A 17615-nucleotide genomic window follows, 5' to 3' on the forward strand; every position below is an offset into this window, starting at 1 on the left:
AAAAAAGGGAAATGCTAAAAAATTGCTCAAATTTTCATACAGTGGCATTTATTTCACATGCTACTAAGGTAATGCTCAAGGTCCTGCAAGGTAGACTCCAGCAATACATGGAGTGAGAGTTGCTGGATGTACAAACTGGGTTTAGAAAAGGCAGAGGAACGAGACCAAATTGCCAACATCCACTGGATAACGGAGAAAGGCAGGGAATTTCAGAAAAAGCATCTCTTTCTGTTTTATTGACTATTCTAAATCATTTGTGTGGGTCATAATAAATTGTGGCAAGTTCTTGGTGGTATGGGGATACCAAGTCACCTTGTCTGTCTCCTGAGGAATCTTTATAAGGACTAAGTAGCAACAGTAAGAACAGACCAGGGAACAACAGACCGGGTCAAGATTGGAATGGAGTACAGTAGGGTTGTCTATTCTCATATGACCTGTTCAACTTGTATGCAGAACACATCATGCAGTGTGCGGGGCTTGACAATTCCTAGGCTGGAGTTAAAATTGCTGGAAGAAACATTAACAACCTTAGATATGCAGATGATACCACTTTGGTGGCTGAAAGCAAGGAGGAGCTGAGGAACCTGATAACCAAGGTGAAAGGAAAAAGTGCAACAACTGGGGTCTAATTAAACATAAAAAACCCAAGATTATGGCAACCAGACAAATTGATAACTGGCAAATGGAGATGGGGATGGCCACGGCCGCCAGGGAGCTCTGGCCGGGCTTGGTCTAGGCGGTCACAAAGAATCGAAAGCGACTGAATGAATAAACATTTTTCCCTTTGGGTTTTGTCTTATTCTGACTCTTAAGCTGATCTAAAAACTTAAATGGAGTTAAGAGTTGTAGTTTGGTGAAATGCCAGCCCTCTTTGCTAGAGAAGGTGAAAGATCTTGTAAAACTATGACTCAGAGGATTCATTTTAGGTCCAAAAAAGGGCATTTGGTGGACAGAAATGAACCAAGGGTCTAACATGACAGTAGTGAGAATGTTTCTCTTATCTCCAAAGGACACTGAAGGGCAACTGTTAGAATGTAAGAAGTTTGGTTTTGTTTCTATAAGCCCAAGTATAACAATGGGGTGCTCACTGTGCGCACTTTTATACCAGGAGGATTTTGGTCACTAACCACCCTTAACACCGTCAGAGAGGTCTTCCTGAAACCTTGTTTGTATGGTCAGCTTTCCATGTTTGCTGGGGTTAGGGCTGCAAATGAAGAAAATGTTTTTTTTTAAAAAAACCTCTCTAGGGATTTCTAGGTCTATTCAGCATGACTATAGGGTCAACTTCTACTTGAAACTGGCCATAGCATTACATTGAAGGACTGAGAGATTCCAAGAGACGTTCGCAATGTCAGTGCACAAAAGTCAAAACTGCAAATGTGGATAGTTTGCAGTACAAATGTGCTTTCAAGTTCCCTGTCACCTTACGGCAATCCACAAATGTCATTTAATGTTATGCGATGCTCCCGGTGTCACAAGGCCCTCTGTCTCGTGCCCATTTAGGATGGGAACCAGATCACTTGACACCCGAATAATCCCTCCCTTTGTTCCACTGTAGTTTTGCTAAGAAGAGCTCAGTTGAGAGAGCCCTTCAGCTGGAGTCTAGCCTCCCCCCCCCCCCCCCCCGCCTTCAGATGCAGAAGTTACTTTTAAAAGCTTTCCATGCCACAGAAACCCTCCTGTTTTCTCCCCACACTCCATTCTTGTGGGCTGGGAGCAAATGTCATGGCTTTATAACATCTTTTTTCACTATTATTCAAAGATTAACCTCAGCAATGAGTAAGGAGTGGTGTTAAGAGCAGCCCACGAAATGTGTGGGCAGGCCGCTCCTTCATCAAACAGTCATCAATTCGTGGCCTCAAAAAGAGGGGAAGTATTCCCTTTAATGCAATGGTTCTCAACCATCCTAATGCTGCGACCCTTTAATACAGTTCCTCATGTTGTGGTGATCCCCAACCATAAAATTATTTGAGTTGCTACTTCATCACTTTAATTTTGCTTCTTTTATGAATCGTAATGTAAATATCTGATACGCAGGATGTATTTTCACATTACAAATTGAACATAATTAAAGCAAAATGTCATTTTATTTCCAATACCGCTGCTTTCAACACAGTAGCTGTTTTCAACATGTGTGACTGGTCCGCATAAGTATATTATAGCGCCAACCCTGTCATATACACCTCTATTTGTATGGGGTGTATGTGATGGGGTTGGCATGATGATGTCATCACGCAGGGTACTCATCTGTGGGCGTATCTGCATGTGGCCAGACTGGCCTGAAGACTGATAGAGTAGCAGTGTACAGAATAGTACAAGAGAGGGAGGGAGGGAGAAGGAAGGGACAGGGCCCACATCATGGAGACCTTGAGGTGCAGCAGGAGGAAGGGAGAATGTGTGAGAGGACTCCATTCAGGATGCAGGCAAACTGAGGGAAGGAGGAAAGGAAAGGAAGGAGGGAGGGAGGAGGCCCTGCTGCTGCAGCCCTTTGCAGGATATCTTTGGGGGAGGCCTCCTCACTTTCACTTCTCCATGGGATTCGGCCATGGAGGGGCTACTCCACCCCCTCTAAGCTCTGCCCTCCTCCCCAGCCTCCCTCTCCATACCCCCCTTACCTTCTCCCTTCTCACCTCTACCTCCTCCTTCCTCTTCTTTGAAGTCTTCTTGACTTCAAAGCAAACCTCACTTCTGTTGCTCCTGTCTCTTCCTCCTAAAATGGTGGAAGCTGAGTAACATCACCACCTCCCTCCAGGAAAGAAGAAGAGACCTTTGGGAAGTGAAAGCAGTGGGGAAAAGTTAGCGATGTCTCAGTTCCAAAGACCATCGGAAATATGTGTTTTCCGATGGTCTTAGGTGACCCCTGTGAAAAGGTTGTTCAACCCCCAAAGGGGTCATGACCCACAGGTTGAGAACCATTGCCTGTCACGTTGCCAGGGCTCTGCCTGTACGCAGGCAGAGGTGAAACAAAACAAACACCCAGCTTCTGTAAAACTGTTTAATTAAAGCACCACTTACTGTCTGACTGTTTTCATAGTCAAAAATATAAAACATAAAGATAGCACTCAGCCACAGAATATAAAACAAAGACTTGACAGCAAATGCTGATGCAGGTTCGAGAGAACACCATAGTCAAAAAGGTCCAGCCCAGTAGTCAAACGCCAAGAGTTCAATTAGTAAAGTCCAAGGGTCAAGAGTATATTCCGTAGTCAATAGCCAGTCCAGAGATTCAAGATTCCAGGATTCGAAAAGCGCAGGAGACAGGTCAAGATATCAAAAATCCACAAACCTTGGGGGGGAAAATAGGACAAAGATCAGTCCCAAGGCTAGCTCCTTATATCCAATAACACCAAGCTGTAAGCTATCTGTTGCATGCCTCCACCCTTAATTGCTTTCACCGTAAACTCTTACTTACAGATTACTCAGCTCTTTAGAACTAAGACATTAACCCTGCCACCACCAACTGCGGAACATAATACATGGCACTGCCTTAATGTCAGCTGTATTAATTGGAATGTGTAGATTTGACCGTATCAATTTACTGATCAGTGTTTTGATCCCAGCATTTGGACATAGAGCGTGTTGTGATTTGCCACATCGAGGAGGGAGCAAGCTAGTCCAAAGAGGAATAGGAAAGAGATTAGGAAAACGTTAGGAAAAGCTTCCTGGTGGTTAGAGCTAGAAATATGGATGTCTAATGCAGTTTCCTTCTCTGGATGTTTTTAAACAGAAGGTGGATGACCGTCTGTCAGGAAGGCTTAGGTTGTATCTCTCTGCATTGCAGAAGTGGGTTGGACTGGATGTCCTTTGGGGTCTCCTCCAACTCTAGGATTCAGTGCTCTTTTCAAATAGGAATTTATAGAGACCTATTTGCCAGTGACATTTGCTTCCTCAATGTGGGGAGAAAATATTGGACTGGATGGGTTTGATCCTTCTCTTTCAAGCCGGTTCTTGTGTGCGTTTTTGTCTCTCCAATGCAGAGGCTTAAATTGGTGCATCTATAGATATGGTTTTTGACCAAAAAGGTTTTTGGGAACCATTTTTTTAATGCAGAGATTGACATTGCGTGCCTCCACATCATTGCCAGCTTAAGGTGAACCTATTCCATGGTTTTCTCTGTAACATTTGTTGAGACATAAAAACAAAATAATTTGACATCCTTTAAGAAGATTGATATCTTTTCCTAGTTGTCCTAAAACCACCTTTTCTTCATTCTCTCAGGACAAACACCATGATGCTGCTCACGAAATCATTGAGACAATTCGGTAGGTATTCAAATATATTTTCTCTTCCCTGCCTCCTTGTACAAAAGCCATATCTCAAGGAATGGATTAGTTGAGACCGAAGGAGAAGAGAGGTGGGGGAAAAGGCTTTACTCCGAAGATTTTATTCTTTCCGTCTTGCAGTATATGAATCTAGTTTTGGGGTTTCTCAAAAGAACAGACAAGCCCCCATTTTCCTTTTCCTTTCTCTTTTTCTGAACTCATAGAGACTGTTATCTGTGGGCAGCAAGGGAATGTCACTGTCCTTATTCTTTTCTCATAAATAATCTCAATCAAAAACCACCATTGACCATGAGGCTAAGTAGGAGGACAAAAGATCACATTGATGGCTTGGGGCTTGAGGAGAAGCAATGTCTCGCGTGACTTCAACATGAAGAGAAGGAGAGAAAAGAAAGCCAGAAATGTCAATACTGGGCAGGCAAATTTGGCATAATGTCAGTTGTCCCCTCCTTTTAGTTTCCTCTCTCACCCCCAGCTTCCTTCAGTTGCTGTATTTAGACACAGTTGAAAATTTATTTATTGTGTCAGAAGCGAATTGAGGGTACAGTTATAATGTATTTTAAAAGACACAAACAAAGTAAATCTTGGCATTATACTATATTTCCTTTGACCAAAAACTGGCCACTTGGAGTGCCTCTGGTGTCATTGTGAGAAGGCCCTCCATTGTGCATGTGGCAGGGCTCAGACTGCATTATAGTAAGTGGTGTGTGGTTTGCTCTTCTCCACACTCACATGTTGTAGACCAGAGGTCCTCAAACTAAGGCCTGGGGGCCAGATATGGCCCTCCAAGGTCATTTACCCGGCCCTCGCTCAGGGTCAACTTAAGTATGAAACGACTTGATAGCACACAACAATCCTATCTCATCAGCCAAAAGCAGGCCCACACTTCCCATTGAAATACTAATAAGTTTATATTTGTTAAAATTGTTTTTTGTTTTGTTTTGGGGTTTTTTTGCACTACAATTAAGATATATGCAGTGTCCATAGGAATTCATTCATGCTTTTGTTTTGTTTTGTTCAAATTATAATCCAGCCCTCCAACAGTTTGAGGGACTGTGACCTGGCCCTCTGTTTAAAAAGTTTGAGGACCCCTGTTGTAGACTCTACTTTGTAGCCCCATTTGTTTAGGTTGGCTCTGCCTCTCGTGGTGCCAGAGCGCAGTCTGTTCAGTGTCTTCCAAATTGCCCAGCCTTCTGTGTGCCCAGGAGGGAGTCTCTCATCCAGTATCAGCCACTGATTGAGGTTTCGGGCTTTAACCTGCCACTTTTGGACTCTCACTTGCTAAGGTGTACCTGTAAGTATCTCTGTAGATCTTAGGAAGCTGTTTCTTGATTTAAGTCGTTGGTATGCTGACTGATATCCAAACAGAGAATGGGCCGGACATGTCACTGCCTTGGTCCTTTCATTATTGATTGCTACTTCCCGGAGGATATCAGGTGGTGCAATACCGGCTAAACAGTATAATTTCTCCTGTGACGTTGGGTGTAGACATCCTATGATAATGCAGCATGCCCCATTAAGAACCACATCCACTGTTTTAACATGGTGAGATGTATTCCACAATGGACATGTGTATTCAGCAGCAGAGGAGCAAAGTGCAAGAGCAGATGTTTTCACTGTGTCTGGTTGTGATCCCCAGGTTGTGCCAGTCAGCTTTTGTATGATATTATTTCTAGCACCCACTTTCAAGCAGTGCAAGCAGTGCTTCTTGTAAGTCAGGGCACAGTCCATAGTAACTCCCAGGTATTTTGGTGTACTGCAATGGACCAGTGGGATTCCTTCCCAGGTTATCCTCAGAGCTCGAGATTTGTCTGTTCTTAAGGTGAAAAGCACATGTCCACATTTTAGATGTATTAGGAATAAGTTGGTTTTCCCTGTAATAGGAAGTAAGAGCACCTAAAGCTTCAGAGAGCTTTTGTTCAACCGTTTCAGAGCTCCCTGCTTGGGTCGTGATGGCACAATCGTCAGCATAGATGAAACTCTCTGTTCCTTCTGGCAGTGGCTTATCATTTGTGTTGATGTAAAACATTGATGGAGCAAACATGCTCCCCTGAGGCAGGGCATTCTTCTGTTTTTGCCGTCTGCTTCTCTGGCCCTGGAACTAAAAAAAAAATGCTTCTGATCAGTTCTGATAAAAATACAGATTGAATTTGATTGATCCAAAAGAACAGGGGCCTTCCCAGTCAGCCACTGTAACTGCTCTTAGTAAATGTGCACTTCTCCATTCACACCTTTGGCCTTCTTAGATCTACTATTGGCCACAGCTGCCTTTGTTGTCACTGGGGGGAAAACAATGTCAGCTGACCCCATCATAAGAGGCATGGAGTACATTGTTCTGTGCCCCATTGTCTGGAAGGACATACTTTGCCAATTGCAGGTGTCACTAGATGACCTCCACCTCAAGATGAAAATACAAATACAGTGGAACCTCGACTTAAGAGTTTAATTTGTTCTGGGACCAAGCTCTTAGCTCAAATCGCTCTCATCCTAAAGCAAATTTCAGATTGAAATGCTATTAATTCCAGCGTGCCGAAAACCCCCAATTTTTTTTATACGTGTTTTTAAATAAGTTAATATATTTTATAATTCGCAAGGAACAATAAAAAAAGAAAGATTGACTTAAAAATGGTAGAAGCACAAAGTTGTGGCAAGGCAGCCCGAAGCGAAGAGGCAGAAGCATCACTTTCTTCATCCTGTCCTCATTCCTGCCTCTTGTTATGATCACTCATGCCATCCAACTATCAGCCCTGACATAGAACACATGGACTTTGGCCAAAAGGGAGGACACGATGCTTCAAGGACATATGTTTATGATGTTGTTGCTTAGGCCCTATATACATGGGTAGTAGTGCTAGGTTTTTGTATTCCAGACAATGCAGTCACATGGTATCTTTAGCTTTGGTGCGTCTTGGTGTATTCTTTCCAGTAAAGACTAAGCCCATAACAACACAGCTACAGCAAGGAACCCCTACACCTCCCTCCCTCCCTCCCTTGTACTCTTTCCCTTCATTAAGGCAAACAGAGCATTAATAAAGATCACACAAAATCAGCTAACCTAAAGTTCCTCAAAGTGGACAAGAACAAAGTGGGCAGCAATCTCCCAAAGCGGACAAGGGCACAAGGCCCAGAGGCTGCTCCCTTAGAAGCCCTGTACTCTGGCATTAGCACTCTGGTGCTTGGTCTTAACTGAAAATGCTGCTCTTACGTCAAAGTGAAACCCAGGCCGATTGACAGCTCTTAACTTAAAACACTAAAGTTGGAGTACTCTTAACTTGAGGTTCCACTATAGGTGTTTCCTCATCTCTGGTTTGAACAGGACCACCTCTCCGAGAAATGCCTGAGGCGTCAGTCAGGGAAGTGTTCTTAAACAGATATATGAACATGAAAGAGAAAGTGAAAGGAAAGCAAAGGGTCATAACTTGCCAATCTTTTGATTTATTTGTTCTCCCTTTTGCAGGTGGGTCTGCGAGGAGATCCCGGACCTCAAACTCGCCATGGAAAACTATGTCCTAATTGACTACGATACTAAAAGGTGAAAGGAAATGTTTGCTCGGCAGCGATGTGCCGCAGTCATCCGCTCAGGGAAAACCAGGCTCTTCAGAGGCAGGCGTGACCTAGTTTCCTCCTGTTTGGCCTTGGCAGGGCTGGGTTTGAAATCTCATTATGCAACCCACCTCCCTCCCTTGTCCCGAGATGCTTCTTTAATCTCCTCCTGGGATGCACTGAGGACCGGTTTTGAAAAAAGGAAAGGCAGTTGGAGTTCACGAGGTCTCCTTTGGGGACTCAGATAAATCCCTCTATTTGCCTTATATACTTGAGTATATGCGGAGATTTTCAGTCCTTTTTTTAGGCTCAAAAACCCCCCTCGGCTTATACTCAAGTCAAGATCATATATTATTTTACATATTATTGTTATTTTATTACATCTATTATTTTAATATTATTGTTGTTATGATTACATTTATTATTTTACTCTATTATTATTACATTTATTTTATTCTATTTTTATTATTACATTGTTTTGCTCCATTATCATTGTTGTTATTACATTTATTATTTTACTCTGTTTATTTTATACTGACACAAAATCACAGTATGACACAGCAAACAAGATATATATGCTGGCTTCTGTATCACAAAATCACAAGTCAAACAATTCCCAAGTGTTTATGACTGTGTGATGTATTTTCGAATGATGTGTGTAGATTCAAGTAAGATGGGCTTTTGCAGTTGCAATTTTGCAGTCTATTTATTTTAATTATAATAATTATTACAGTTATTATTTTACTCTATTTATTGTTATTATTACATTTCCATTATTTTACTCCAATATTTTTATTTTTATTGCACTTATTATTTTACTCTATTATTATTGGGAGGATACGTAAGCACATTTACATTGAAGAAGATTAGAATAATGGTTTAATCAGAGTTGAACAGTCTTATCTTAAATTCCAGTTTTATGTAAAAACATTTAACCTACCGATGCCTCAATTAATGTATATGTATTGGTATCTATTTTTCTTTTGAAATTTACCAGTAGCCCCTGCATTTCCCACCCTCAACTTATACACTAATCAATACGTTTTCCTAGGTTTTTTTGTGGTAAAATTAGGTGCCTCGGCTTACATTCGGGTCAGCTTATACTTGACTATATACGGTACTCGAGTCTAATGCTCACCTTTTCTTGGCTAATTGATCTCGTCAAAATTCGGGTGCGCATCACACGGTCATCTTAGTGCTGAGCCAAAACAAAAAGGGGATGCTGCCCTTGGAGCTCCTCTTTGAGGGCCCTCATCTCTAATTTAATGGCCATGGCTCAATGCTTTGTGATTCTATTGTTACTGGCTTGGATACCTGACATTGCCCAGGTTATTTGCAAAATGGATAAGGTTGTGGGTGAACTACAACTCACATCATGTCAGGTTAACCCTGAGAAACTCCAGCAGTGGTTAAAGTTTGTCTTATTAGGCAGGTTTGCTCTCTAGATGCATCATCGGTGGAGTCTGTGTAGTCTCTGGCTGCAGGATGAACTAAAGCTCCCACCATGGTAGGTCAGTCCCCTCAAACCACTCCAGTAGGTTCAGTTGGTCATGGGGGTTCTGTGCGCCAAGTTTGGTCCAGGACCATTGTCGGTAAGGTTCACAGTTTCTCTAGTTGTTGGTGAACTACAACTCCCAAAAATCAAGGCCAATATCTCCCAAACCCCTCCAGTATTCAAATTTGGGCGTATTGGATATGTGTTCCAAGTTTGGTCCAGATCCATCGTTGTTTGGGCTCACAGAGCTCCCTGGTTGTAAGTGAACTACAACTCCGCCAAATCAAGGTGAATTCCCCCAAAAGCTCTGCAGTATTTTTTATTGGTCAAGTGGGTTCTGTGTGTCAAGTTTGGTCCAATTCCCTTTTTGGTGGGGTTCAGAGTGCTCTTTGATTGCAGGTGAACTATAAATTCCAGTACCCACAACTCCCAAATATCAAGGCCAATTCCCCCCAAAACCTACTAGTATTCAAATTTGGGCATATCGGGTATGCGTGCTAAATTTGGTCCAGATCCATTGTTGTTTGGATTCACAGTGCTTTCTGGATGTGGGTGAACTGCAGCTCTCCCAAATCAAGGTGAATTCCCCCCAAAGCCCTCCAGTATCTTTTGATAGTCATAGAGTTTGTGATCTGGATTTTGTGATTTTAATTGGTGTTTTTATGTTTATGTTTTTAATTGGGTTAATTTTAATGCTGCTGTTTATTTACCAATGTGTATATGTGTATATGGTATTGATTTTTGCCTTTATGAGGCCGCCATGAGTCCCCCTCGGGCTGAGAAGGGTGGGGTACAAGTATAGTAAATAAATAAATAAATAGGTCATTGGGGTTCTGTATGCCAAATGTGGTCCAGGTCCATTGTCAGTGGGGGTCACAGTGCTCTGTGAACTACAACTTCCGTCATGTTGAGTCAGTTGCCCAACCCAGTTGCTGATCAGTTCTGCTGTATTTACTGTGCACCATAGGAAAAAGTAGGAAAGGATTAAAGGAGATGCATTGGGCAGCGTCTTACAAATTCCACACCAATGGAGAGAGTCAGAAACACTGAGATGTCTGTGGTGGAGGAAGCACAGGAAGTCTTGGATGAAATTGTTTCTGTGTGAAAGTCTTCACTTGGGTCGTGGGCAGTTTTGTGTTTGTGGGGGACTTTGTCAGCATTCTTGGACATGTTCATGGCGCTCACAATGACCTGCACTATCATTGAAGGGAAGGCCTTTGGTGGCTCTTCATAGCTGGGAATCATAGCTGTTTGTGGAAGTGGGAGCCTGTCTGTGAAAGAGGGCACCCCAGCCACACACATGTACATATTTTCACTTTTATTATGGATATAGATTATTATTATGTTTATTTGTACCCTCCACAATGAGACTCCAAGTGGCTTACATTAAAAGCATTACAGTAGAATTGAAAATCTACAACTATATAAACATGGAAACAGAATTAAATGTCATAGGTAGTAACAATTCTGTTAATATCAATACACACATATTCCTAGGATTTGGTGAGGTATTAGCATTCTTTGGCACAGAAAGCTCAAAAACGTTTTGGGCTTTTGAGCATTGAGAGATTTTTTTCCCAAGGAAGTACAAACTGGGCAGTAGCATGGAAACTGGCATGTATTAACTTCTATGGGGGGTGCATTGGGACCTAATATCCCATAAGAGTACATCTTTGCCCCATTTGACTCACTTGCTTTTTCTCCTTCTGCATCTCCAGCTTCGAAAGCATGCAAAGGCTTTGTGACAAATACAACCGTGCCATCGACAGCATTCACCAGTTGGTAGGTATCCTTGCCATCTTTTCTCTGTTGTATTTCACGTATTTGGAAACACTAGAAAATGGCCAATATTCTAAGATGCCGTCGATTGTTGAAACACATGTTAATTCCAGTATCGGGGAAAAAAATAAAAAGAGAGGAAAACCCTAACTAAACTTTTGCAATTTCAGGGGGAAATGAACTCTTATTGGATTGCAAGCTTTAATTGCCAGTACAGTTTGCTAGATTTATGAGACTGGGAGTCTGTCAAATGAATTCCATTTGCCAGGCCTTAACTGCCATAGTTCAGTGCTCTAGAGTCCTGGGAGCTGTAGTTTGACAAGGCCTTGGTGCGCTCACTGCAGCTCCCCAAATGCCGGAAGATTGGACCACGCAGGTTATTCCTATTAATAATGTAAGTGGGGCTGTTCTAATAATGTAAATGGAGCTGCATTGCATCTCAACCACAGAGAAAAAAGTGAAATAATAATAATAATAATATATATTTTGTAAGTGGAGCCGCCTTGCATCTCAAACAGAGGAAAAATGAGTTATTAGTAATAATATTAATATTAATATATTAATTTATTATTGCAAGTAGAGCCTCCTTGGATCTCAATCATAGAGAAAAAGTGACATAATAATAATAGTAATATTATATTCATGTATTATTGTTAAATAAATGGTAGAAGCCCAAAGGAGTGGATCGACGACAAATCAGATAGGATAGGATATTATTATAAGTGGAGCCACCTTGCATCTCAATCACAGAGAAAAAAGTGGGATATTAATAATTATAATAATAATAAATGATCTTATATAATTCTGTATTTTATAATATATTAGCTTGGGTACCCAGCATTGCTCGGGTTATTTGAAAAAGCCAATTTTTATTTCTACAAAATGCATACGGTTGTGGGTAAACTACAACTCACATAATGATGCATGATGCATGTGGGGTTTCAGTGTGCTCTCTAGCTGTAGAGTAAACTACAACACCCACTTCGGTGAGTCAGTCCCCTCAAACCCCTCCAGTAAGTTGAACTAGTTATGCAGGTTCTGTGTGCCAAGTGTGGTCCAGGTCCATCATCAGTGGAGGTCACGGTTTCTCTGGTTGTGGGTGAACTACAACTCCCAGAAAAGAAGTTTAGACCCCCCCCCCCCCCAACCCCTTCAGTAATCAAATTTCAGCATATCAGGTATGTGTGCCAAGTTTGGTCCAGATCCATCTGTGTTTGGGTTCACAGTGCTCTCTGGATGTAGAAGAACTACAACTCCCACAAATCAAGGTGAATTTTCACTTTTATGTGTATAGATTGGACCGGCAATGTCTTTTCCAGGCAAAATCTAGGGCGAGTATCATGCTTAAGAAACCCACATAGGATCCATTGGAGAAGAGATATGATCAGAGAAAACTATAAGCAAATAAGGTGCTTTTTTCTCATTTGGTTTGCTTCTCTTCTAGTGGAAAGGCACCACCCAACCCATGAAGCTCAACACTCGTCCATCCAATGGCCTGCTCCGCCACATTCTCCAGCAAGTCTATAACCACTCGGTGACCGACCCGGAAAAACTCAACAACTACGAGCCCTTTTCCCCGGAAGTCTACGGCGAGACTTCCTTCAACTTGGTGGCCCAGATGATCGATGAGATTAAGATGACCGAAGACGATCTCTTCGTCGACTTGGGCAGTGGTGAGCGAGGCCCAAACTGTTGCATGTTGCTTGCATTCTGGCCCCTCCAAAACCATTTTCAAGAACCCATACATACAGAATAATATTAGAATAATACCTTATTTCCCTTCCAAATAAAACTTCTTGCTGTTTTTGGACCTGATTTCTTTCCACACATCCTGCTGAAAGAAATGGGGGCGGGGGGGACTATTATGCGAGGAAAACAAAAAAATCCATTTGGGTTATCAAAAAAAAATAGGGGTGCAGCTATTATGTGGTGGCAGTGATGTAAGTGAAACTGTTCTAATAATATAAATGGAGCCGTCTTGCATCTCACTACAGAGAAAAAAGTGGGATATAAATAATAATAATAAGAAGAAGACTTTAATAATATTGTACTATGTTTTTATATAACACTAGCTGTCCCCTGCCACACGTTGCTGTGGCCCAGTCTGGTGATCTGAAAAATAAAGTAAAGAGAAAGTGTTGGTTTCTGATATATATATAATTTCTTTTGCTTGTGAGTAAACAGTATTTCTTGTTGTTTCTTTGTCAGTGTTGAAGTAGAGATTGTCTAGTTTGCCCACTCTGGAACATGCAACATATCATTGTCCTTCTTTAGGAGTCCCTTTCAAATCTATGATACTATATCTGTCATGTGTGTGTGTGTGTGTGTGTGTGTGAATCATATATATCTATCTATATCTCTGGCTGGCTGGCTCTCTGTCAGGAGGGTTTTGATTATGTTTTCTTGCTCTGCTGAAGGGAGTTGGACTGGATGGCCTTAAGTATTTTCTGTTGGTCATGGGGGTTCTGTGTGAGAAGTTTGCCCCCATTCTGTCGTTCGTGTGGTTCAGAATTCTCTGATTGTAGGTGAACTGTGAATCCCAGTGACTACAACTCCCAAATGTCAAGGTCTATTTCCCCCAAACTCCATCTGTGTTCATATTTGGGCGTATTGAGTGCTTGTGCCAAGTTTGGTCCAGATCCATCATTGTTTGAGTCCACAGTGCTCTCTGGATGTAGGTGAACTACAACTCCCAAACTCAAGGTCAATGCCCACCAAACCCTTCCAGTATGTTCAGTTGGTCATGGGAGTTCTGTGTGCCAAGTTTGGTTCAATTCCATCATTGGTGGGGTTCAGAATGCTTTTGATTGTAGGTGAACTTTAAATCCCAGCAGCTGCAACTCCCAAATGACAAAATCATAATTTTTTGTGTGATGGTCACTCCTTGTGTTGTGAGACATTTTGTTGCCAAATTTGGTGTGATTTCGTTCATTGGTTCTTTTGTTTTTAAGGTACTCACTATGCACAGAGTATTTTATATATATATAGATAGATGATGATATTTTATTATATGCTAGCTTGGGGACACAGCGTTGCCCATGTGATTTAAGAAAGTGATTTTTTTAAATTGTTCAAAATGCATAAGGTTGTGGGTGACCTACAACTCACATCATGCCAGGTGAACCCCCTGAAACTCCATCAATACTTTAAGTTTGTTATGTTGGGCAAGTTTGCTCTAGATGCATCATCAATGAGGTTAATTGTGCTCTCTGGCTATAGAGTAAACTACAACTCCCAGTATGGTGAGTCAGTCCCCTGAAACCCTTCCATTAGGTTCAGTTAGTCATGGGGGTTCTGTGTTCCAAATGTGGCCCAGGTCCATCATTGGTGGAGGTCGGTTTTCCTCGTTGTGGTAGGACTACAACTCCCAGAAAGGAAAGTCACTTCCCCCCAAACCCCTCCTGTAATCAGATTTCTGCCATTTAAGGTATGTGTGCCAAGTTTGGTCCAGATCCATCGGTGTTTGGGTTCACAGTGCTCTCTGGGTGTAGATGAACTACAACTCCCCCAAATCAAGGGGATTATTTTTTTTTGCTGATCATAGGGGCTCTTTGTGGCAAGTTTGTTCCAATTCCATCTTTTTTAGAGTTCAAACTACTCATTGATTGCAGATGAAGTATAAACCTCAATACCTACAACTCCAAAATGTCCAGGCCATTTCCCCACAAAACCCACCAGTATTTGGGCATATTGGGTATGGATGCCAAGTTTGGTCCAAATCCTTTGTTGTTTGGGTTCATAGTGCACTCTGGATGTAGGTGAACTACAACTCCTGTAAATCCCTCCCAATTAGTTCCAGATCCATCGTTGGTGTTCAGAGTGCTCTTAGATTACAGGTGAACTGTTGATCCCAGTACCTACAATTCATATAAATCATGGTGAATTCTCCCCAAACCTCTCTAGTATGTTCAGTTGCTGATCAATTCCTCTGTTTGCTATGTGCTATAGAAAGGAATAGGAAAGGGTTAAGGGAGAGGCAGTGGGCGGGGTCATTCAGATTCCACAGCAACGGAGAGAGTCAGAAACACTGGGATGTCTGTGGTGGAGGAAGCATATACAATTTAGGATAAAATTTTCCCCATCTGAAAGCCTTCACTTGGGTGGTGGGCAGTATGATGTTTGTGGAGGACATTGGCAGGGCTCTTGGACATGTTCATATAATCTGCAATGTCATTGGAGGGAGAGCCTTTGGTGTCTCCTGAGTAGTGAGAGCTATAGCTGTTTGTGGAGGCTGGAGCTTGTTTGTGGAAGTGGACACCCCGGCCAGATATATATGTGTATAGATAGATTGCAATATAATTATAATTATTTATATTATTCTTATTTCTTTTCTTTTTTTTTTACTACATCATTGGCCAACACTCATTTTGGGTCCTCAAATGTTAGCCCTATTTCTTTGTATATTTGACCTACTAATTCCAAAAAATGGCGACTGTATTATGTGGTGGCAATGAAATACAGGGTTAGTCAAAATGCATAGGCCAATAAGCCATTCAATTGAATGGCTTATTGGCCTATGCATTTTGACTAACCCTGTACAATTGTTTTTCCTCTCTCTATCTCCCCATCACTCAATCTCTACCCTTTGTCTCAGGTGTGGGTCAAGTTGTTCTCCAGGTCGCTGCGGCCACCAATTGCAAGCATCACTATGGAGTGGAGAAAGCGGACATTCCAGCCAAATACGCTGAGGTATCTCAACCATCTTGGGGTTTGAATGAACTAATTCATTGGGAAGCTATACGTGGCACAAAAAGTTCTATGGATGCCTAGCTTAAAAATACCTATTCTCTTCTTTGATCCTCCCCCCATGCTCTGCTCTTAGCTGTGTCTTTTGCCCCACGAAAGCAAAATGAGGTTCCCTCCCTAATAGCTTTCAGTATGATGCAATTTACGCCCAAGATGCTGCGATGTCAGGTATAGGAATAATTCCTATCCCATTCTCAATGGATGTTATTTAAGGATTTTCTTCCCACTGCCAAGAGCAATGCAGTTTGCAAAGCCTATTATTATTATTATTAGAAAAATAATTAGAAATAATATTGTATTAATTATATATTTCTAATAATAATAATTAGAAATAATAATATTATTATTTTCTCTTAATATTAGAAGCCGTATTAATGTAATAATATTTTGAATAATATTAAGAAATAATACTATATTGTTATTGTTATTAGAAATGATATATTATTAGAAATGTATTATTAACAATAATAATTAGAAATAATTTATTATTATTTCTCATTATTATTATTAGAAGCAATGGTATTTATATAATATTTCTAATAACCATAATAATTACAAATAATATATAATAATATATAATTTCTTGTTATTATTAGTAACAATATATTAATAATATAATAATATTTTGAATAATAATGAATATGATATTATTTCTTTTTATTGCTCTTAAAACAGTAATTTATTATCAGAAATATATTATTATTAATAATTATAATTTATATCTCATTGTTATTAGAAACAAGAGTATTTATAATAATAATTCTAATGATAAAAAGAAGAAGAAAAAGAAGAAATAATAATATATTATTTCTAATTATTTCTCATATTATTCCTAAGAAGAAGAAGGAGAAATAATAGTTTCAAATCGTAAGAAGAAATAAACATTGGAAGTATTAAATCAACAGTTAAAATCCATGAATTCAGCAAAATGTGCATATATATATTTTCTCTTTCTTAAAGCATCCTTTCCTAGGCAGTAAATCATGTTTTCTGGCACAAAATCCCCACAAAAACTAAACACAGAACGGTGCCCGATTCCCCTTCTCAAGGTTTCCGGGCATTGTTTTCTAACCCTTTCCCAAATAATTTCAAATATCCCCTTCCATATCTCAATAGTTGGTCCATCTAGTTTTCTCTGCCGATTTCTCTGCCGATTTTCAGCAGCCCTCCAATCAATGTGAATATAATTTCTTGGCCAGATTGTGACCAGAGAGAAGTTTCTCATTGCCTGTTTTTCCTTGGCAAGGGGGAGATTTGAACCCAGACCTCATGGAACCTTGAAAATGATCTCTGTTATCTAATTTCAATATTATAGATCTATGCGGAAAGGTAACGGTTCAGTTTGCTAATGGAAGAATGTTTTTTCTCTTAACCTTTTTTTGCAGACAATGGACAAAGAATTCAGGAGGTGGATGAAATGGTATGGGAAGAAACACGCAGATTACACAGTGAGTGGAACTCAACCACCATGGTTTCCTTCCAAGCTTATTTTATTTATTGTGTCAGAAGCAAATTGAGGGTACAGTTATAATGTATTTAAAAACACAAACAAAGTTAAAAACTTGGCATTATACTAAATGTCCTTTTGACCACAAGCTGGCCACTTGGAGTGCCTCTGGTGTTTCGCAGATCAAAAGCTTCTTGGACGCTGCAGTAGAGCAAATAGGCTTCAGCAATACAGGAGTAGATTCAGGCTTTACAAATTACAAAAGACTTCATTAACACTATTCAGTTAGCAGGAAACTGAGCGTCAAAGAATGTAGAAATGCCAA

At 40.7% G+C, this 17615-nt stretch overlaps 1 protein-coding gene across 5 annotated transcripts in view; it reads left to right on the forward strand.

The window, feature by feature from the left end:
• Positions 1–17615, forward strand: part of DOT1L (DOT1 like histone lysine methyltransferase) — a 71317-nt gene that overhangs the window by 15607 nt on the left and 38095 nt on the right. For all 5 annotated transcript variants that reach the window (XM_060785130.2, XM_060785131.2, XM_060785129.2 and 2 more), the window contains exons 2-7: positions 4219–4262; positions 7738–7812; positions 11037–11100; positions 12542–12770; positions 15692–15786; positions 17229–17291. In XM_060785130.2, the coding sequence (XP_060641113.2) occupies positions 4219–4262; positions 7738–7812; positions 11037–11100; positions 12542–12770; positions 15692–15786; positions 17229–17291 (570 nt within the window). The remainder of the gene's footprint in view (positions 1–4218; positions 4263–7737; positions 7813–11036; positions 11101–12541; positions 12771–15691; positions 15787–17228; positions 17292–17615) is intronic.

Source organism: Anolis sagrei, chromosome X, assembly GCF_037176765.1.
Source record: "Anolis sagrei isolate rAnoSag1 chromosome X, rAnoSag1.mat, whole genome shotgun sequence".
Lineage (NCBI taxonomy): Eukaryota > Metazoa > Chordata > Lepidosauria > Squamata > Dactyloidae > Anolis > Anolis sagrei.